Source organism: Barbatula barbatula (genome assembly GCF_947034865.1).
Source record: "Barbatula barbatula genome assembly, chromosome: 16".
NCBI lineage: Eukaryota > Metazoa > Chordata > Actinopteri > Cypriniformes > Nemacheilidae > Barbatula > Barbatula barbatula.
The window spans coordinates 17,358,702-17,381,894 of record NC_136779.1 but is presented as its reverse complement, the minus strand read 5'-3'; the positions used below and the strand labels follow the sequence as shown (position 1 = coordinate 17,381,894).

Sequence of the window (23,193 nt, the reverse complement as noted above, 5' to 3'; positions counted from 1 at the left end):
TAGCATACGGCCAAGCAGAATATGTGCTTTAAAAATGATAATAAACAGCCAATATTCTAATGATATGCATGCTAATAAGCAACTTTTTAATGGTGAGAAATGGTCCCAATACTAAAGTCAGAACACATATTTTTGTGTCATTTTACCCAAGCTTTAAAACTAGAATGTAATTGCATATTGTAAATTTAACTTTTGAGGAAAGGTGATATAAACAATCAAAATCAACTGTCGAAAACAAATAAAAGTCAAACCCTTTGTTGGATGTCTGATATGATTTGAGTCCTCTTGGTCAGCATCGCTGCAAAATACAGTAAAAGGGTTACACATAAAGGCATGTTTATGTAAAAAAAAAAAAATATTTTTATATTACATATTAAAAAAAAGGTAAATGTACTGCTGTTTTATATCGGAGAACGAAAAGACAGTCTCTCCATACTGGCAGTCTGCTTCAGAAGTTTGATGAGCCACCATTGATGATTTCATCTCTTCTACATTCTCCACTTTCCTGGGGGACATACACGTAAAGTACAATATACTAGTGACTTTGAGAGTATATAGAAACTTTTAATAAATGCATACATTGTGAACGCTGACCTGAATTCAATTAGTTTTGTGCAGCAAAGCAGAGGAAAGATCATAGTCAGGATGACTTTCCAAACCGCAGTGCCTCTTTCCATGTCACCCCACCAGATCTGAGATAGCAGGGACTAAAAACAACACAATTAGCAAATATATGTATTTACCAAATAGATAAAATATCCATGCTGACAGACCTGCACTCCATCATGGCTGAAGAAAAGGCGGGCTTCAGCCGCCATGGCCAGCTTCAGACAGGTGGCATTACCCCACAGCTCGGACTTACGGATCAAAATCTTAAAGGAATTGCTTGCTTTGGTTTGATAGCATGTGCTAAATACATCTGTCAATAATGAAAGAACAGAAGCTAGATTAAAACCATTATGCCATGTGCCATCTCAGTAATAACTACAGACAATGTTAGTAAAAATTCTGGTGACTTTTTCCATCTGTAAAAAGGTCTAGCATTATTAAATGAGGTAATACTAATACAGTACAAAAATCTGTGGATATGTACATACAGTAAATATCGTCACTTCATGTTTAAAGAAGAATTCGGGTGCTTTGTATAAAGTGGGAGAACGCTGAAGCTGAAGGTAGGTCAATTCAATTAATTAATCAAATATTACCTCATTGGGTTTGCATCGGTAACAATTGAGTTAATTTTATATATTTCAAATCACAATTAGATGACCCCACAAGCAGAAATTCTAAGCTTGGCAGAGTTTGTATTTCTTGTTTTGCATTGACACAATGACAACATGGGTGAAACAAAATGAGGTGGTGTAAATAATGACAAAACTTTCACTTTGGGGTAATCCATAGTGTTAATCACAGGTAAAAATATTTCTTACCATGAGCCATATACTCAAACTTCAGTGCCAAATCCTTAAAGGAAAGCTTGGCTTCTGTCTCAATCTCCAATTTGGACAGCTCTCTCAAGAGTTTGCAACCTCCCAGTGCAGTCAGAACTGACTCTCCACACTAACAGAAGGAAAAAAAATTGGTATTGTAATGACCAGCCATATAATACATTTGTTTAATGACAAAACTTTAGCAGGTCACGTTACCATTTCCCAGAAAAAGACAGCCATCTCACTGCGGTTTTGCAGAACTGCCCAAATAAACAAACTTAACCATGGGTGCCTGCAGTACATCGATTGATAATGGCCAGACCCCTTCAAGAAGTTTTAAATGGTAATAGTTAAAAACAAGAGTGTGCAAAATGTACATAAATATATAAATGACATTTGCATGTCCTGAGCTAGAGAGAACATATGAAAGCATGCGAAAATATTTATAAACTACAAGTGAGGTCTGGTACCTTGAAAGCTTTTCTTTTGGACGATTTTGTATCCAGATAAAGTACTGATCTATAGAAGGGCAAGCAAACCTCCCCTAACAGATTCTCCAGCAGCTGAGACACCTTGAGAGAGGATTAAGATACAACAGATTTGTGTTTAAAGGCCTTAATGACTTTTTCTTATATATAATTCTTAATTTATTAATATATTCCTCTCCATTCTTTCAATGTTTTTTTGTTATTCGTGTGTAAATAACTGCGACTTAATATATCCCTATACATAGTGGAATGAGTGGCCAACATATACAGTAAGTAGACATTTCCATGCCATGCCATGCCATGCCATGCCATGCCATGCCATACCTGAATAATAATATAGATCAGTTGGAACACAAAACCCTTTATAGTACTATATAGCATCGAATAAAGGTGCAGAAGGATTTGAAAATCATTGCATTTTCTATTTATTTACTATACATCTAACATTGCCTCCCTTAACTTGAGCTAACATTGAAAGGTGCCTGGAAACGCTGTTTTGTACTTATTAATTGACAAATGAACTTTTAATACTCTCTATCTCCTGAAGTGACTGAATGGCAGGGAGCATTTTAGCTTATTGAACTACAATACTATGTCCTCAATGATCTCATGGAACTTGTATACTGAAAATCAGGTTCCCGACGTGTTACAGCAGTGGGAATAACCAATCAATAGCCTGAGGCCTCATTGCAAAATCCGAGCTTTTCACTCCCCAAAGGGCACGCCCTTTGAAGCCCTAACATGGCATCAGGAACATGCCTTACAAGCAATAATGATTGCCCTCAGATCCACTGTATTGCTCTTAGGCTTCGATTGAGTATGTTGCCTCGTACCTCAAGCTTGCACTCTGCTGTTGGTATAAAGAGGTGGCTGAAGGTGTGGCTGACCCCTGTCAGCAACCCCCTGAGAATATATGCATATGTAGACTCAAATGCTGTCACATGCTGCATTATCCTAGAACCTCTCTAGTGAAGTGTTGACTCCGTTACCAGAAAGGCTTGCAGGTGACAGCCGGACATCAAGGGGAAACCTCTTTATCTCTCTCCTTGATGCCTGACAGATTTAACCACAGATATCTATCCGTATCCACCGTGGCAGCCATAAAACAAAACCAATGACATGGGCCATCTCCTTGGTGAAGCTCCTTGATACACAACCTCAGACTCAATAGTCTCACCCAGCAGGTATATCTACAAAATACAGTGTTCAGGCATACCCTGGCCCTAGACACTGCCATGTCTGCTTTGGCAGAAATGTTTATCAAAAAAAATAAAAATTATGTATAATTTAATTGTGTTTTGTAGCATTATTTGGAGTTATTCTGTATGTAATGTAGACTTTAGTGGTCAAGACTTATTTGGAATTGGTAATATGTTAATTGAGAACACTCAAGGAGCTCTCCTAAGGAACAATTACAATTATTTTCCAGTGTAGATCACAATGAACCTTCCAAAAAAATGTTATCTGTGGTTCTCAAAATTATTAGATTAAGTTCCAAATATTTGTTTCAAGAACCACCTAATGACCGCCATAAACACATAAATAAACACTAATATTAATAGTAGGGCTTTACTTGCCTCATGATTATACCTCGTCCTCCAATTATAATGTATTATTAATAACACAAACACTTTTTTATTTACCAGCTGTTTTCAAACGAAGTTAGCCAGCAGAAGTAGGGGACTGAAAAACAGGGCTCTGTAAATTACACTTATGTGGGACTTATATTAAGACAGATAATGAGGAAAGAATTGTCGTGAGGAAGGCGGGACGAGAGCTGTGAGGCGGGGCCGGTGGTGCTGGAGCAAGATGAATCGGCTGGGATGGAGAGCCCGCTGCAGTGCTCCTGGGCCGAGGTGGGATGGCGGCCTTAAGGAGGGAGCGGAGGGGTCGTCGCCGTTGGCCTGAATCCTGTGTCCAACAACCATGAGGGTGAGGAAAAAAGAAAACGGGGGAATCGCTGCTGGCTGCTCTCACGCAAAGGGCCATCGCCAACCGCCAGTAGGCGTAGGAGGATCGGGCCAATTTTTTTTTCTTTTCCTCTCTCCCCTCTCACAAGAATATTTAACACGGATAAGTATAAATATATGCATAAACATGCAGAGAACAGCTTTATATAACAAACAGATATGTCTTGGAAGTCTGTCTCATTTTAAACTCAGCGGTTTTTATCAAGGCTGTGCATCAAAAGTAAATCATAATGTGTGCTTCATTTATGTAACCTCGAGTAGATACAAATGCAAGTTAAATTAGCGCTTTACCATATTAACAACAGCTTTAAACAGCGGTTCACATGCCGAAATACATATCAAGCTTAATTTACATGCAGCTCATCAAAAGAGAGAGTGAGAGACTCACAAGCGCCTGACTGCTCCCGCTGTGTTTGAGCTGCCTGATAATTGAGAACCACTGCATTAAATAATCTAAATCAACAACAAGCATGCTAGACCCTATACCTACATATTGTGATGAGCGTCCCGAGCTCACATCAGCGTTGCCCTGGAAACAGATGAGAAGCACCTGGTGACACTCATCACAGGCTGATTGGTCAGAGCTGACAGCGATCAGCAGAGGGACTTATAAACAGCCAGCTCACAGAGAGAAGGTGAGACACCTCTCCATGAGACCTGAACTAATGCTCTCTTTGTCTCACTACAGAGTACAGCCAGTGACCAACCAATCCCGCCACGAGGACCAAACAGACAAGCACTCACAGAGGACACGGAGAAGAGCACGGAAGAGGGATCCCACCACGCACTTTCACACCACCACATATCTGTAAAATAAAAACCACCCTCTGGGGCTTTTCATTTTGAACTATCCTTGTTGTGTATTCTTCCACCTTGCTACAATATCAACTGAAAGGGATGTTCCCAGATATTATAGACCATCTTATTTGCGAAAGGTGATCTGACTGGCTAACGCCTGCGTCAAAAAATGCCTGCTTTAAAAATGTAGACATTTTCAACAAATTTACATTTTGCGCCATTCTTTTGCTCCCTTAAGGATGCCTCCTGGTCAAATGCGCCATAATATGTTGTCACTTAGTCCTTTAAAGTACACAGGCAGTCATCCGGAAAGGAGGTTAGGTGTGCCAGATCCAAGCAATCTCCCTGCTCTAAATTGCAAAAAATAAAACAACATGGATTGGGAAAGAAAAATATAATCTAAATATTTGCCACTTACTGCACTATTTTAAGGTCAGAACTTTTGATATGAGGACAAAGGAGAAGCGTTAACATCTTCTACAATGAGACAGTACCGTCATTGGACTTTTTTGTAAGGACAGGTAACACCATTGTACCTGCCAATAAGTGGGGCAATCAACAGTATTTCAAGGCTGACCAAGAAATCTAATTCTTTGGATTGGATAGTGCACACTTTGTGTTTTTTATTTGTTTCTGTTGTGGCCCTGCTGGTAGAATTGAAGTGTTGTACTGCCTTTCGGAATGAAACATGGTCAGAATAGGAACATTGCAGTTCTTTGGCAAGGAAAAATACTCTGCAAAGCCTACTCTTCGTTCTTAAATCCTTACCTCATAAAGACTAATTGTGCATGGTTGATTGGGGTTGGCCTCATTCAGACGGACTTCTAGAAGATTCTGAAGCAGTGAGTTGGCCAGACAGTTTTCAGAGATGGCGTTGTAAAGGTCCTCCAATCTGCCGTAAGTTAGGTATTCCAAAATATTCAGACCATTATCAATAAAGAGACGTAGAAACTGTGGCTTATTGTTTTTCAGTGCATCAGTTATCGAGTCCTCCAAATCTTCATACTGTGCAGAAAATTAGAAGTACCCAGTTAACAAAGTCATTAACAAACAATAACATATCAATCACTCATGTAGTTTAAAATGTATCAGTATACAAATAGTATTTTAGTGTATAACAAATTATTTTCTGTCACAATTATTTACCTTCCACATGATGTTTCCTTTGAAGAGTTCACTTTTGGCAATATCCACTCTGTTCCAAGTAACAGCCAGCTTCAACTCATCAGCATAAGGATTAATAGGCCCTGAGACACGATGTTTACTTGCTAGCATAAATACACAGAGCAAAAAAGATGTATTAAAAGACAAAATATCCACCAAACACAAAGGTCTGCTGTAGATTTATGTTTCAAACTCAGATTACAACAAAGAGGCCAAACTTCTGGACTGCCACTTTAATATTTTTTTTAAATGTTGCTGAATCTTCTGGCTCAACTGGTAAACAGTCTCCTACTGAACAGCTAATCTCACTCTACCTCTGTGTGTCTGTGCTTCACACACTTAATAACCTAATAGTGCAACCCTTTCATTGTTATAACCCTTAAAATAAGACTGCCAGAGGATTGCTGTAAATGCACGTGCCCCCTGTGTACCGTTTTCCTGATGAAACCATGGTGGTGGTTGCCCGTCATAACAGATTGAAGCTATATTCTCTTTTTCAATTCGGGGCATTTTGGGGGCCTTAACATGCTCGAAAACTCTTGAACATTAGCACACGCTTCAGAGTCATCCTACAATAGGCACAGGGAAAGGCTAGCACAATGGCGGGGGTTCTCTGTAGCGATCACTGGAATGCACAAAACATCTTGGTGCACAGATCAAACATACATGTTTGCACTTGTCCACTTCACTCACCTCAACCTGAACAACTTTTGCACCGAAACCAATTAGCTTTACCCAAAAGGAAGTTGGCCATTTTGGATGAAAAGTGCATGTTGTGAACTTTTAGACACTCATTAGATTGTCATCAAACTCCAGCCACATGTTGTCATGTTGTCTGATCACAATGATGTGACAATGGTTTTTATTTAACACAGTGGCTAAATTAACAAACAATAAATAGTCAGCGACTTCTGATTCTGTATATCAGCATAGCAGTGCTGAATTGTGAACTATTTCACAAAATCCAAGATATTAGTGAATAAATTATATCTTTGCAACCAGACGTGAAACCCGCTAAACAAACAACTAACAACAGAGCCCCTAAGGAGAAATTGCTATTATTTTCTACCGTAGATCACGATGAACTATCTAAATCAACTACATGCATGCTAGACCCTATACCTACAAATCTCCTGAAAGAGATGCTCCCAGAAATTATAAATCCTCTACTTAGCATTATTAACTCATCTCTGACACTAGGACATGTGCCTAAAGCATAAAAGGTGGCTGTTATTAGGCCTCTTGTCAAAAAAGCCCAACTCGACCCTACTAAACTACAGCCCTATATCGAATCTGTCTTTCATTTCTAAAGTTCTGTAAAAAGTGGTCTCAACTCAACTAGGTTCCGTCCTCCAAAGGAATGACATCAATGAAGATTTCCAGTCTGGATTTAGAGCACATCACAGTACAGAAACAGCTTTGATCAGAGTTACAAATTATCTGCTTTTAGCTTCTGATCGAGGTTGTATCTCCTTATTGGTGCCTCAAGACCATAGTGCTGCATTCGACACCATTGACCACGGCACGCTCCAACATAGACTCGAAAATGATGTCGGAATTAAGGAAATTGTCATGATCGCGGGTGGTGAGATGGACAGAGGACCCAGGTGCAGACAGCGGGTAAGGGGTTAAAAGAAAACTTTAATAAATAAATACAAAACAAAGACCCACGTGGGGGTAAAATAACAAAACAGGGATGGGTACAATAACAAGACAGGATTAAAACTACCTACACTTAAACAAGACTAAAATAAACTATAAACATGAACAACTAAACACTAAACTAAACACTAAACTAAACACTAAACTAAACACTAAACTAAACACTAAACTAAACACTAAACTAAACACTAAACTAAACACTAAACTAAACACTAAACTAAACACTAAACTAAACACTAAACTAAACACTAAACTAAACACTAAACTAAACACTAAACTAAACACTAAACTAAACACTAAACTAAACACTAAACTAAACACTAAACTAAACACTAAACTAAACACTAAACTAAACACTAAACTAAACACTAAACTAAACACTAAACTAAACACTAAACTAAACACTAAACTAAACACTAAACTAAACACTAAACTAAAAAGACACATGAACTTACCACACAACCACAATGAACCAGCACAAGACAGAAGACACAAGGGCATTAAATAAGGGACCAAATCAAGAGGGGAACAGGTGAATGGCATGAATAAATAACGAGGTAACGAGAGGATGGGAACAGAGACGAGAGCGGAGAGAGCGCATGGAAGGCCAAAAGGGCCATAAATACCTCTCTCCACGCAAAACATGAGCTTCTGTCATGATGCTGCCACTAAACCAAGAGAAACATGACATGATGTGGCAGAATCATGACAGAAATAGCTTTGAAATGGCTTAGATCTTATTTATGCGACCAAAAACCGCCATATGTAACAACCAAGAATACTGCTTAACTATTGATGGATGTTCCATAAAACCCTCATCTTCAGCAAAGAATCTTGGCATTTTATTCGATAGTACTTTGTCATTTGAGAACCAGGTCGCCAACGCCATATTTTCCATCTTAAAAATATATCTAAACTACGTCATATGCTGTCACCATCAGATGCAGAGAAGCTTATTCATGCCTTTATGACATCAAGACTAAATTACTCATGCACAATTAGGTGGTTGCCCTGCAGGCCTATTACAAAAACTCCAACTGGTCCAAAATGCGGCAGCTTGAGTTCTTACATGTACAAAAAAGTTTGAGCATATTAGCCCGGTTCTGTCAACCTTGCACTGGTTATCTATAAAGCATCGCATCCACTTAAAAATCTTGCTTATTGCCTATAAAGCCCTGCATGGTTTAGCTCCTCACTACTTGAGTGAACTTCTCACGTATTACAGTCCTTCACGTGCACTACGCTCTCAGGCGTCAGGTCAGTTGGTAATACTTAGAATTTCAAAATCAAGTGCAGGCGGAGATCCTTTTCCTATCTAGCGCCTAAACTTTGGAACAGTCTTCCCCGCACTGTCCGGGAGGCAGACACACTCTTGTCAGTTTATATCTAGACTAAAGACGCATCTTTTTAATCTTGCATACACTACACTATCATAATATATATTGCAAAGATTTAGGCTGCACTAGTTACATCAACTGGAACAAGGAACACTTCCAATAACAACTGATGCATTTGTTTCATCAAAGAGTGCTGAACAGTACTCTACTCTCAGCCAGTCTTGTCTCATTGTTCCAAGGTTACTAGAGCGAGCAGGGCACAATCCATACCCAGACCTGACAAATGCTGTGATGATAGAGCTGGACAAAGGACGTGGCGACTCTACAAAACCTCAGCCGCTATTAGATTATTAATGATAATCTTAAATCCATCTTGTTTTTGATTTTGCCTTGTTGTGCAAGCACTGTCGAGCTTGTGCAGAGGCTGCAGCTTTTGCCAGAGGGGAACTGGAATCCCCTGGTCAGGCCTGGTTTCCAGGTTTTTTTCTCCTCCAATGGAGTTTTGGGTTCTGCGCCACCGTTTGCATACTGTTTTGCACAGTTTGCCTGGCCGGGAGGGGCTGCTAGAATTTTATAGTCTTATTTAATTAACACTGCATATAGTTTTGACTTGCATAACCTTTTATGTTTTACTTATAGTCAATGTTTTCTTGTACAGCTGCTTTTTAACAATGAAATTGTAAAAAGCGCTATATAAATAAAGCTGACTTGACTTGACTTGACTTGACTCGAGAGAGAAAAGGTGCAACCAAAAAGGCGATGTCTTTCTTCCCCCTCACAAAAAGCAGACTTTTGAAGCTGGAATAATAAATGGAATTAAAAATGTTCATTCAATTGGAATAACATGAATGAAACAAAGAAGGATTGCATCAGAGTCAGGCAGGCAGAAGTCCAGTACTAAAGACTAAAGGTTCTATTTTCAGAAACTTGTTCACGGACTGAATTTGCTATGGAATATGTGCCAACCGGGTCCAGTTTTCAAACAATATTCGGGTCGGTGCCGGTTAGTAAATTTATGATTTTTATCTGTTATGCACAGGTCCCAGTCCAACTTTAAAAATATTATACGAGTTGGGATTGGAAGTTCAGCTATTGTTTTACATTGCTTTGAGTTTTTTTCCTACGAATGTTGGTAAGGGTCATTGTGACCTTATTCTGAGAGAACATGAAAATGTATATGCCGGTGCCCCCTTGTTGCCAAAAAATATAAAATAATTAATGAAAATGCTAATAACGTATGGAAATATTGGCATGTTAATTATTGAGTTACTTTAACTGGCGCATGATGTGTGATTTGACATAAAACTTGTTCCTACTTTGAATTGCAATGAAAATCTACCTTATCGAACTCCTGTCCGATTGCACAAAATTTGGTGTGTAGCATCTATACACGCTCCTCATAAAAAGTGATGGAATCGGTCATGCTTTGTCAAACCATTTTTGTATACCACGTAACCAAATTTTTACATATTGACCTAAAATGTTATGTTTCTCTTGGCACCTGCCCACACTGCCAAAGGTAACAAAAGATGGTTCAATGACCATAGAGAATATACGTGGAATTGTCAAGAGGAAGATGAGAGACACCAGACCCAACAAAGCAGATGACATGAAGGCCGCTATTTAAGCAACCTGGGCTTCCATTACACCTGAGCAGTGAAACAGGCTGATTGCCTACATGGTTGGGGAGGCCCAACCAATTATTAAGTGCATACAAATGAACATTCTTTTCAGGAGCCTGACATTTCTGTTTAAAATATCCTTTTTTATTGATCGTATGTAATATTCAAATTTTCTCAGACATTGAATTTTGGGTTTTCATTATATGTGAGCCATAATCATCAAAATGTCAAGACTTGAAACATTTCACCCTGTGTGTAATGAATTTATATAATATATGGGTTTCACTTTCTGAAATGAGTGACAAAAAATATTTACCTTTTTCATGACATTCAATTTTTTTTAGATGTACCTGTATACTGTGTGTACGTTTGTGCCTTGTTGAGCTTGACCCCATTATTGCTGCTTGATGCTATATTTATTATTACTGTGGATGAGTGACTTTACCTTGAACAAGAGCTTTTAGTAAAACAGTGTCAAAATCATCTGGTCTCTCCTGCTCTGCATGATAAATGGAGATAAGATCCTTGCTCTGGTAGATGCTAAACAGCTATCAAGAACAAAAAGAACAGAAAAAGACATCTATTAATGTCCAATAAAAAAATTAGCAACTGGCATATTCCAAAAACATGGTAGATTTTTGTATCTCATGAATTTTGCAGGACGTAATGTTTTTCTTATTATTAAAAGTATTTTACAGAATATGTTACATAAACTCGTACATTATAAACTTAATTACTCATGATCTTTAAAAGGGCATCCAAGTAAAACAGAAATAATGAATAAAGTAAAAATTTTATGTCAAGTAGTGGTAACGTCAAGTTAAAACGAAGGGAAGTAATAAACTTGGGGAATATAGGTGTATTGTGGACCGGGTCAACAGCCCCAGTGCCCAGGGGCCCAAGACTACCATGAGCCCTGGGGGTTATAGAAAACCTGCATGTTTATGGATTTTAAATACATGGAAACATTAGCCTGTAAGCTAAATTGGTCTCCATGAAAGATGACCCCTTAATGAAAGTTCCAAATGTTCTTTGAAATTGCATATACTGTATATATATATTCAAACTGCTCTTTCAGCAAATTTATTTGTGTGAAAAGAATGACACATGATGTTACATTCGTAAGCTATAGAATGTGTTAAAGAGTGAATCTATGAAGTACTTTAAATTTGCTATGTCTGTGTAGAATGGTCCCTGGACTAGTATACATGCTTAAACGGCATAAAACCATGAAAACATGTATTTACACAGACAGTTTAATGCGGCTCTGAAGTGGCTGGATGACAGGCACAGAAGGAAACATCGCTTTTGCTTCACTTTCCATGTCTGATGCTGAACTAACACTAATACTCCATCATCAAGAAGGAAGCACTGTCATGTGTCTGAGCTTCAGAGAAATGGCATACATGGCTGTGGGGATGAAAATTCATACTACACACTGACGTTCAAGCTCTTACAGCTCTTCTGACGAGTAGTAAGGGAGCAGTCGAGCTGGATTACAAGTTGCCAGATGGTCAACATGCTTAATGTTTAAAAAACCATGTTTAATACAGACCTGTTCCATTGAACAGTGTTATCATTTAGCAGATGCTTTTATCCAAAGCAATTTACAAATGAGGTGAACAATAGAAGCAATTGGAATAACATTAGGACAACACAAAGCATGCAAAGTATGCAAAAGTATGCAAAGCTAAGAATTTTTTGGATAGAAAGAGTAGAAAAGAAATAGAAGTCAGTACTAATCGTTCAGTTGTTGACGGAAGAGATGTGTTATCAGCCGATTCTTAAAGATGGCTACAGAATCTGCTGATCTTGTAGCAACGGGAAGACCATTCAATAAATGTGGAACAGATGCAGAGAAGGTACATGAGAGACTTTTAATTAAATATTTCTTTTTAATAAGCATTTTGTTCAGATTCATTAATCCAAAATATTTAGACTGGGCAGAAAGTGGTATCTGGCAGGTTTTGAAGCAAAATTACTTGAGATAGGTATATAGGTATCTGTGTGGAGAGCATTCAACATGGTTTTGCATCTGAACTCATGGTTGAACTAAGACGGTAAGCGGTCCTTACAGGGTAATGAAATTATCAATATATAAAACATCCTGCTGGTCGCAAAGTAAACACTACAGTGTTATACAAGACCTGATTCTGGTAATTCTGCAAGCCCAGAAGACAGACACAGACATACAGATTCAGACACACCCACACGCAAAATACTCCACTAACACATCATGCACATGTGCCAACATACAGACAAACACGCACACAGACAGACACGCATATATATATACATATATTCACTTCATAATATTTATTTAGGAACATTTTTTTTATTTAGGAACACAAACAGACAATCAAAACCGTGACAGTGAAGTGCAGATCTAGTGAAAACATCAATTGTAAATATACTGTATAAAAGGAAGTGACAAATTGCACTAATTACGGCTGGTGCCACTTATTTTAGCAGTAATAAGGCTAGCAGTTAAAATATACACAAATATATGCCATTTAGGAATAATACAAACTGTAATAAGTTAAAGTTTAAATACTATTTGCCTATGTTATAATGCATTATTGTTAAAAGTACTTACTAGACGCATCGGGGGTATGTCTAGAAATTGACACTTTGCCATTTACCTGAACGCCCGGATGCGTATGATCAAATATGTTCACACCCTTTTTCAGCAACAATGTCAACTAATTTCTAGAAATCCTACACAAACGTCATCTATCTCAACATTAAACACAACCATTCAACCATTTAACTTCTTAAGTTTAAATGCCCCCTGACACTCCTGATTGGTCACATGCCGTGATGTCACTATCATGTGAAGAATAGGCATTCCATCCATCCGCCATACTGGATTTGGTTGAAAACTGTCCATGATGCTGCCTGCTGGGTTCGGTTATGGCTCATTCGTTATGTCAGGAATCGAGGTGAGAAGAACCCAAGTGCAGGCAGCGATGCTTTCACAGGCGTACGCAATACTGGCCGCTGATCTCACTTGTTGGTACCATGCAAGACTCGGGCTAAGACCGGTTCCACGCGGAGACTGTAAAACCTTGCAATCCGCAGCTCTACAGATGTCTGCCAGAGAGGCTACACCCACCCTACTAATGATCAGGTCATGCTGCCCTAGAGACATACCAGCAACTGGTTCGTGATGAGCGGCAATGGCAGCTACATACATTTTCAGTGTGGAAGGGGAGAGATGCAGGTTCCCGATTGCGCAGCTCCGAGGGTTTTCTCTTTGAGAAGAACACCAGGACGAGAAGAGGCGCTACTTAAAGGCATACAGCCGCCTAGTGGCAGGAGCCCTCGCCTGAGTGATAGTCTCAACCACCGCAGGGGGTCTGTGGTCCGATAAGTAATATTTCAGTTTTTATTAGAATTTAAAAGAAGGAAATTACAAGTCATCCAGTGTTTTATATCTTCGATGCACTCTGCCAATTTTGATAGCTGGGAGGAATCATCTGGTCTTGATGAGATATATAGCATATAGAGTATCATCTGCATAGCAGTGGAAGCTAATTCCTAGAACCGATCCCTGAGGTAATCCATAATTTACTTGTGTTAGATTTGATAATTCCCCATTTAAATGGACAAATTGATGTCTGTCTGATAAGTAAGATCTGAACCATTGAAGTGCCTGTCCCTCAATACCGGTAAAATCGTGTAAGGGATTTAGAAGTATGTTATGCTCTACAGTATCGAACGCAGCACTAAGGTCAAGCAGGACTAGGAGTGAGACCTTTATCTGATGCTATAAGCAGGTCGTTTGTAATTTTAACAAGCCCAGTTTCAGTACTATGATGCGGTCTAAAGTCTGACTGAAATCTTTCGTGTATGTAATTATTTTGTAAGAAAATGTCATTATTTTGTAAGAAATTGTCATTATTTTGTAAGATAATAATAATCACTCCCCACTAGTTTAACAAACGTTGTCCCGATTGTGCACGTTCATGATTGCGCAGCTCATACAGCCGCCTAGTGATGGTCTCAACCACCACAGGGGGTAGGTCACTCAGGATCTCCTCGTCCCGTCCAGGTTCCAGAGGTCTGGTCTCGGATGCCACAACGTGCCCTTCCCCTGTGAGAGATGGTCCTTTGTCGGGGGGATCGGTCAGTTGTCGTCAAGAGCATTAGCCCGGAGAACCAAGTCCGGTTGGGCCAGTACGGCGCAACTAGTAACACTTGATGCTCCTCTTCCCTGACCTTGCACAGGGCCTGTGCAATGAGGCTCACTGGGGGGAATGCATACTTGAACTGGACTGCGCGGGGGTGGAGTCTCCACACTGGTCGATATACACCACGGCAGTTGTGCTGTCCGACTGGACCAGCACGTGCTTGCCCTGCACGAGAGGTCGCAGCCTCCTCAGTGCAAGTAGCACAGCTAAAAACCAATGCATGAATAAGCTTCTCTGCATCAGCAACACATATTTCGTAACAGTATCGAACGCAGCACTAAGGTCAAGCAGAACTAGGAGTGAGATGTTACCTTTATCTGATGCTATAAGCAGGTCGTTTGTAATTTTAACGAGTGCAGTTTAAGTACTATGATGCGGTCTAAAGCCTGACTGAAGTTTCTTTGTGTATGTCATTATTTTGTAAGAAAATGTCATTATTTTGTAAGATAATAATAATCACTCCCCACTAGTTAAACAAACGCTGGGTTGATGGGCATATAAGCTTAATCATTTAACTGCATTACAGAAGTTTTGACAAATAAATGAATGTACTAACATTGTACTAACAATTAACAAACTATTTTAGCACTTTTAGGTGTTTGATACCATAATTGGTCAAATAAAAACAAAAATAATTACCTTGTCTACTATTTTGTCCATCTCATGTTCTGAAGGAAAATGCTTCTTCACTTTCTCTGCCATTCGCTCTTTAAGTTCCATGTTAGTGGTCACATCCTCCTCTGCTCCCCCAGGTGGAGGCATCGGAGCTGATTGCACGTTCTCCACAATGTCGCTCACAAGGTTGGCAAGACCCCCCGAACCAGCCAAGACCAACCATGGCATTGCATTCTTCAGCGAAATATCTAATGCCTGACAGGAAGACACATGGTAAAGGCATTTTAACAAGGAAATCAAAGGAAACAAGGAAATAACAAGGAAATAACTTTTAATAAGGATACATAGTGGAGAGAAAGTTATTTTGTGAAACTATATTCTGTTTACCTCTAGCATAGCCGCTTCCCCAGATATCAGCATACACAGAACAGGAATATCAATGCTTGCACTGCCTGCACATCAGATTGTTTAAGCAACAGGCATGTCACTCAGAATGCATTTAAAAAAACATCTTTACAGACCATTACTGTGAACCATACAAAATGAAAATGAGAATGCCTTTTAATTTCATCACAGCAACACATAATATTAGTCAGTAATGTGCATGGCCCCACATGCCTGTATGCTCTCCCAAACATGTTTGGGCATACTCCTGATGACATGACAGATGGAGTACCTGGTGGATCCCCTCCCAGACTTTGATTAGAGCATTAGTGAGCTCTTGGACAGTCAATGGACTACAGTTGAAAATTTGCCTGCTGGCTAACACTTGCACATTTGATTTGATTTTTGATTTGATTCAATTTATTGTCATTACACACATACAAGTACAGTGCAACGAAATGTATTTTTAGAAGAAGAAAAAGCATAACATGGGGAAGGTGAGGAGAAAAACATGTACACAATACACCATAGACAAGAATTGCAACAGGGATAAGTAATCCAGTTCCGACAAGCAGCCATCTGATCCTGCTGCCATGGTGGCGCCGTATACAGACCCGCTTGTCAGGCGGGCGGGTCAAAGCTACGGAGGCGATGGATCTGGGGATGGGTGGCCGCCCTCGAGTACATTTACAGAAATGTTGATTAATGTGCACTGTCCCTAAATAAATAAATGAAATGGTGCCACTTGGCGGCTTTGGATATCTAAGATGCCAGAGGTTCTCAGTTGGATTTAAGTGTGGCGAATGTGAGGGCCAGTCAATGGCATCGATGCCTTCATCATTCAGAAACTGCCTACAGACTCTGGCCACATGAGACTTGGCATTATCATGCACAAGGAGGACGCTGTCTGACAATAGGAAGGTCTGACAATATTTCTGTATTTCTGTAATATTTCATCCCTGTAATACATTTGGAGGTCTGTGCGACCCTCTAAAGCAGTGGTCTCCAACATGGTGCCCGTGGACACCTGGTAGCCCGCATGAACTCTGTAAGGTGCCCGCTAAACACAGGGCTCACCAATAATGCTCAAGACAGCTGTCAAATCTGTGACTATACCGATCAGCCAAGTGCTACACCGTCATGAAAATGTGTTATTAGCCAGTGTTATAAGCTTTAAAATCTGAAAGAAAACTGAATTTGGTTCTGTGAGTGTAAAAATAATGCACCGCATGTTTAAAGTTTGAATGTATGTTATCAACAAGTAGCCCTCTAGAGGATTTTAGATATTTTGGTAGCCCTCGCTTACAAAAAGGTTGGAGATCCCTGCTCTAAGGATATTCCTCCCCAGACCACCCTTGCTGCTGCCTCTTTAGTGTACTTGTCACTTTTATTTGCACCAAAGCAAGTGAAAAGGATTGATCACTTATACTTACTAACTTGATTGATATTCCTTAAGTGTTCCCTTAATTTCTTTTAGCAAATTTCAGGTTACTTTGTGTACTTGGCTTCACATGGGTTGAAGTCAACTGATGTTAAACTGCCCAATAACTGCATTTTGGTTAATTTGACCCAATAAATTATGAATACCAGCTTTAAAATAAACGTAAATAAAGTAAAAATGAAATGAGTAAAAAAAATACAATATTTGTAATGTCTTAATTAAATCACAATTAGATCATTGTAGTCCTTACTTATAAAACTTAAGTCAGCACTTAAGAATCAGTCTTAGGCTTTGCTAAATGTTGCTCTATATTAAAGTATCCTACTCTTAGCAAAATGGCGCTATTATTTCACATGAATTTTATTACGAGTTTGTCTGTTTTTTGGTGCTCAAGAATGGAATTTATGTGGAATATAGAAAAACATTAATTTAAGAGAAGCGAGATATTTTATTTATAATCTGACTGCAGAGAAAAGCGCATAGTTGAGTTCGATCAGTGTTCGTGGCTCTAATAATTGGAATATATGTGGAAATTTGTAATTACTGGAATGTGGAAAACAGAAAACATTTTTTGAGGGAAGATGAGTGGTATTTACTGTATAACTGAATGCAGCGAGGAGCATGTTGTTTTAAAGGGGTCATATGGCGCGAATACATGTTTTTATGTGTCTTTGGTGTGTTATAAATTGCCCTGCATTTATAAGACACGTAAAATTACTAAAATGAAAGTGTCAGATCAAAAGATGCATTCTATCTAAAACCGAATGCTCACCCAGACCTGCCTGAAACACCTCGTGTAACCACACCCCCACAAATATTCGTCAGTTCGTGGTATGATTTCACTAAGACCGCCCAAATGTATACGCAAGTAAGGTGGTCGTAACCGTCAGTTCAACTGCTTTTGGAACCTGATGTTCCAAATATGGTAAGAAGCGTTACATTACACTTTCAGTATGCCAATCACTACGCACTGATTAACTAGACAAATTATAGCAAATCTCGCTTTTCAGAGCAATGAGCTTTGTCAAAATCTCAGAGAGGCGGGGCAAAGAGCAGATACCAAGATGCACGGTCTTTAATCGTTTATACACTTTGCATTCCATCTAAAACAAATGACAATATTCGTTTTAGCCGTATCATAGACCCCTTTAAAACTGGACCAATGACTAAGGTGAGCAGCGCCTGACACAAACTTGTTTGTCGGAGCACTTATTAAATTTCAAATCTTTGAAATGTACTGCAGCAAATAGTGGTTCTTTTAAAACTGGACTTTTTGGTCGAAGTGTTCTCACATCCAAATCACTTGTTACTTGATCATGGTGACTGATAAGCTGGAGCTGGAAATGAACACCCAAATAGCAGTTGAGAGTGTTTATAAGTGATTGATTATTAACGCTTTTACAATTCATATTTTATTCTCACAATTCAGTGTTTATTAAGGTTGGTTTATTGTCTAGAATTTGCTCTTAAACAAATGATATTTAAAAAATTTATAAACTCTATGTTATATTTTAATACCTTTAAAGTAGCAAACTTTGACTGGAATTGTACCCTTCGCATTTTATCATCAAGCTTCTTAAGGTGTCAAACCTGGAAGCTTTTTATACAGTACTGAATGAATTTCCATCTATGCTGGACTCTTATTTACTTTTTATTGTTTATTATTTAGTCCAAATAATCAATTTAAAAAAAAAAATAATAAAAATTAGGTTTTCTAATAAAATAAATGAATACGTTGGCACAATTATATATTTGTCAACTAAAGTGATTTGATCAAAATATTTTAGGATCATGAGAATTTTTTTCACGTAATCCCAAACATTTGACCGGTAGTGTATATGTAAAACCTACTCATCTTCATGGCGAGCAGGTCTTATTGTTGCTAAGCAACAAAAGATGCCAGAAGAGCACAAGCTCCTGAGTGCGTTGGATAATTTTCAGCACCGTTTAGAAGAAGGAATTTATACTAGTGCATTTCAGTTTAAAAATGCACAACTGGAGGGTGGGAGATGGCGTAGTAACTCCAACGAGACCTGGTGCATGATTCAAGATGGTGGCACCTGGCTACTAGACGGCTACACTGTAAATACTTTTAAAAAATACTGTAAAACATTAAAAACCATCAAGAAAAAGTGATAAACTTTGATTTCTTCCTTTTTTCATTCGCCCTATTTCTGTTTTTTTTTTTGTTTTGTTTTAAAACTAGACTATAACATTATACAACCTGGTTCCCCTCGAGGATTATGTAAAGAGTTTGGTTCCAAAATGACTCATGTTTTTATTGTGTTAGTAAGCTGCATCTTATTGTGGCTTAAATCAAACCTGCAGTTTGATTGATATTAATTGGAATGACCAAGGAAAAAACATGATTTTTGAAAGATTTCAACTTTCCAGACTTGATACCAGTATCACACTAATAGAAGTAATACACAAGGAGTACTGTACAGACTATCACTTTTCATTGTGTGCACTGTATCAGATCTCAAAACAACAAGAACAGACCACTACCCATTATTGCAAAATCTGAACCAGTTCCTTTTGTTTATAATGTCCGAAGGCAAGGCAGACAACTCAAAGGAATTAGAAAACAGATGATAAATGTAGACAAATTATACATTAATGGACAATTACATATTGATAAGGACATCACCCCTGGCTTTCCTGATATTTACATAAACTTCAATGCCCAGCACTCTCTCTCTCTCACTCTCTCCCTAGCTTTCTTTGTGGGAAGCAGGAAAAGCAGTACATTGAGGGAAAAAAATACCATATCCCATCTACAAAAAGAAAGAAAAAGAATAAGAAGCTGGTACTACTCACAGTGAAGCAACAAAATGAGACAACCGCAAAGCTCAATATAAAAAGGATTTATTACACTCAAAATTAAGAAAGTCTGTGTTCTATTGTCGGTTTTTCAAAAGGTTGAAAAAATTGCTGTGCCTACGAAAAATTTGGCATTGTATGTTTTGGGGTTTAAGAACCAACTCATTCAGGCCAAAGAGTTGGCAAAAGTAAACCTTGGAAAACAACAACAACAAATATGGGGGTTGTCAGCTCTAACCTAGTACTCAGGTCTCTGGTGTAAGAGCTAGGTGTTAATACCACTGAGCCACCAGCAAGCAGGGGTAGGATCCAATCGAAACACAGGGTACGAGGTCTCAGGTAAGATGTTTTAATGAATAAGATGACTTCAAAAAACTCCAACAAAAGTTCTTCTCAAAACAGGGGTATAAAACAAAAGGAAGAAAACTAAAACTCCACAAGGGGAGAAAAATAGACAGATGCCAGAGAACTTCTATAAATAACTTAAACAAAAAAACCTTACAATTTCACAGGGTCTCAACAAATCCTTAGACACTCAAGTTGCCATGCAGACATCTCATGCAAAGACCAAGTAACAAGGGAGAACAAAGACAGAACTTAAATACACAGGGAAAACAAGGTGCAGGTGAAGATGATTACACAAACGAGAGACCACAGGTGAGTGACATGACCTCTAGTGGCAGAACGAAGGAAACAGCAGTCCCAAATGCTGACAGGGGTAAGGTGAGTTAAGTGGGGTAGGAAGAGGAGAGTCTTTCACCCAATGATTGTGTGTTCTGCGGTTGATTAAAAAATTCTGAATCCTTGCAGAACTTGGAAATTATTCTCTGTTATTTATCTCATAAAAAATGTTATGTCAGTTGTTAAGCAGCTTTCCTGAATTGAAAAGCTGATCAAACAGCATTATTACCGTGTTGCACCCGAGAAACAGGAAATAATGGAGAAGAAAAATCAAGTATATTTTGGTACGTTTAGATTCTGAACATATTTTCGCAAAGTCAATAGCGTAACTAAAGTAGATTGTTTCCCTCTGCCTTGTATTGAAGATTGCGTTGATCAGGTTGGGTCTGCAAAGTTTGTCAGAAAGATTGATTTGCTGAAGGGCTATTGGCAAGGGCCTTTAACAAAGAGATAAATATCATTCTCTGTCACTTTGTCTGGGCTATTTTCCTATCAGGTGATGAGTTTCGGTCTTTGAAACGCACTTTAATTTCGGGTCTGGAGGGTTGTGTTGTTTATCTCAACGATTTCGTTGTTTTTATTGAAAGATGGGAATCTCATTTAAAAAACCTTTGTGCAGTGTTGCAATGTCTATCCGATCCTCGGCTTACTGGGAATTTAGCAAAATGTGAGTTCACTAAAGCGACCGTGACGTATCTCCGTAAGGTGGTGGGGAATGGTAAAGTGTGTCGAGTAAAACATGCCTATCAGGTCAGCATGTCGTCGCCAGTAATGTGGGTGCTGGAGCTGTTCTTCAGCAATCAAATGCGGAGGGAGTTGATCATCCCGCCCCATCAATTTTTATTAACGTCACTACTCTATTGTTGAGAAACTCTTATTTGGGGATTGCAGCATTATGCTGTTTATATTAATTCCAGTGCACCAATTGTTATATATACAGATCACAGTCCTTTTGACTTTTCTGAATGAAATCTCTACAGTGTCCGAATCAATATTCGTCATGTTCGAGGATCAAAAAATCCAGGTATCTACAGTACACATGGAGCAGTGCGTTTCCCCACGAACCATTAAAATGCAAAGCACAACCACTGCCATTATTACAAATGACTAGAGCTCCCCAGGTAATACTTATCCCGTGCGAATAGGGCTACATTCTCATGCTGAGAAATGAGTGATAGCTTATTAAAATGGTGAACAGAAATTTTCTTAGTTTAAGTCTATTTTGCGAGTGAAACTTGTTTTCCTGCTGCATTCAGTCCATAAAACTAGATGCGGATGTGTGGATGCCGAATCCTGTTATTTAGACATGTCATCTGGCTGTTCTGCGTTTCTGACCCTGCGTTCCAATTCGCCTACTTATACTAGCTTATACTACTTTGTGTTGGAATAGTATGTACTTTTGAGTGCATGGCAAAAGAGATTGCACACGCTGGGACATACTAACAGGAAGCAAAAGTGGCCGTAGTTGCCTAGACCACATTAGTGTCCACAATAAGTTTCACACAAATCCAAATGCAGTTCTTCTTTCTATTAAGGTCCATTCACTTTCCATTCATTCATTACTTCTATAGTACTTCTTACTGTATACTGTACTGTACTTACATTTGTTAATTTAGTTAATTATTAATGCAGTTGGGAGTCACCAAACTCTGCCTACTCGCGGTGAAATCTGGGTAATATCAGCTGTTAGGGTGTGCATCATTCTGCATTTCAAATTTCTACCGGAAAAAGTAGACCATCCTAGAATCTATGGAATACTATTTTCCACATACTACGATTTGGGACATAGTATTTCTACTTTCAAATACTATTAGGATAGATGAGTGGTGAGTGAATGAACTGCACAGTTTACAGGCTACACGTGTGATGCTCTAAAATGTGTCTGCGGCTGCTCCGTAGGAGGACATGAAAACATGAATTTCATCTCCAGAGTTGCTCTGAGAATTTATTTCAAAAACATTTTATTGTTTGAGTGAAGAAACAAACACACTTGAAAATAAGCGTCTTCCAACAACCTGCCAAAATAAAAGTCTGGTTAACTACAGTATTTTATGTAGACAAATAAATTACTATTTAATATTTAAAGAAAACTGAAACTTAAACAAATTTAGATAAACTAAATGCATCATGCATAAGCTGAAGTTGTTTACCTTTGAAATTAGTTGTTTATTTTAAGTTTATTTTCTCTTTTATATTATCTAGAATTGCTCTTAATAAAGAACAAAGTACTTATTATCTGAATACTCAATTGATAATTATATAGAAAACTTGATTACTAAAATAAGTGATAGCTGTTTCATTGCCCTAGGTAATGGATTTTATATTTTCCCTATTTCCCCCTTAATTGATTTTGTTATTTGTTTTTCCTTGCAATTGTGTTTATTGCAGTTTTGTTTAATTTGGCATTGTATGTTAAGTTTCTTCTTGTTTTGAAGAGCTGGGGGAAACCATAGTGGGCAGGCTAGCCATTCCCTGGCACTTGAGTGACTCCCACAGATTGCGGTTTTCTTTTCCATTTAGATTTTATCGTGTATTTCACTGGTGTGTGTATTATGTTAGGCCATTTGGAGGCCTGGTGTCTTGAC

At 38.6% G+C, this 23,193-nt stretch overlaps 1 protein-coding gene across 3 annotated transcripts in view; it reads right to left on the bottom strand.

Annotated features, from left to right (window-relative positions):
• LOC306906044 (transient receptor potential cation channel subfamily M member 4-like) overlaps positions 1-23,193 on the bottom strand; it is a 104,158-nt gene that overhangs the window by 49,989 nt on the left and 30,976 nt on the right. For all 3 annotated transcript variants that reach the window (XM_079477111.1, XM_079477110.1, XM_079477112.1), the window contains 12 exons: positions 15,667-15,731; positions 15,304-15,534; positions 10,917-11,019; positions 5,833-5,954; positions 5,455-5,691; positions 1,901-2,002; positions 1,647-1,754; positions 1,431-1,560; positions 774-919; positions 595-707; positions 395-505; positions 252-298 (listed from right to left, as the gene is read on the bottom strand). In XM_079477111.1, the coding sequence (XP_079333237.1) occupies positions 252-298; positions 395-505; positions 595-707; positions 774-919; positions 1,431-1,560; positions 1,647-1,754; positions 1,901-2,002; positions 5,455-5,691; positions 5,833-5,954; positions 10,917-11,019; positions 15,304-15,534; positions 15,667-15,731 (1,515 nt within the window). The remainder of the gene's footprint in view (positions 1-251; positions 299-394; positions 506-594; positions 708-773; positions 920-1,430; positions 1,561-1,646; positions 1,755-1,900; positions 2,003-5,454; positions 5,692-5,832; positions 5,955-10,916; positions 11,020-15,303; positions 15,535-15,666; positions 15,732-23,193) is intronic.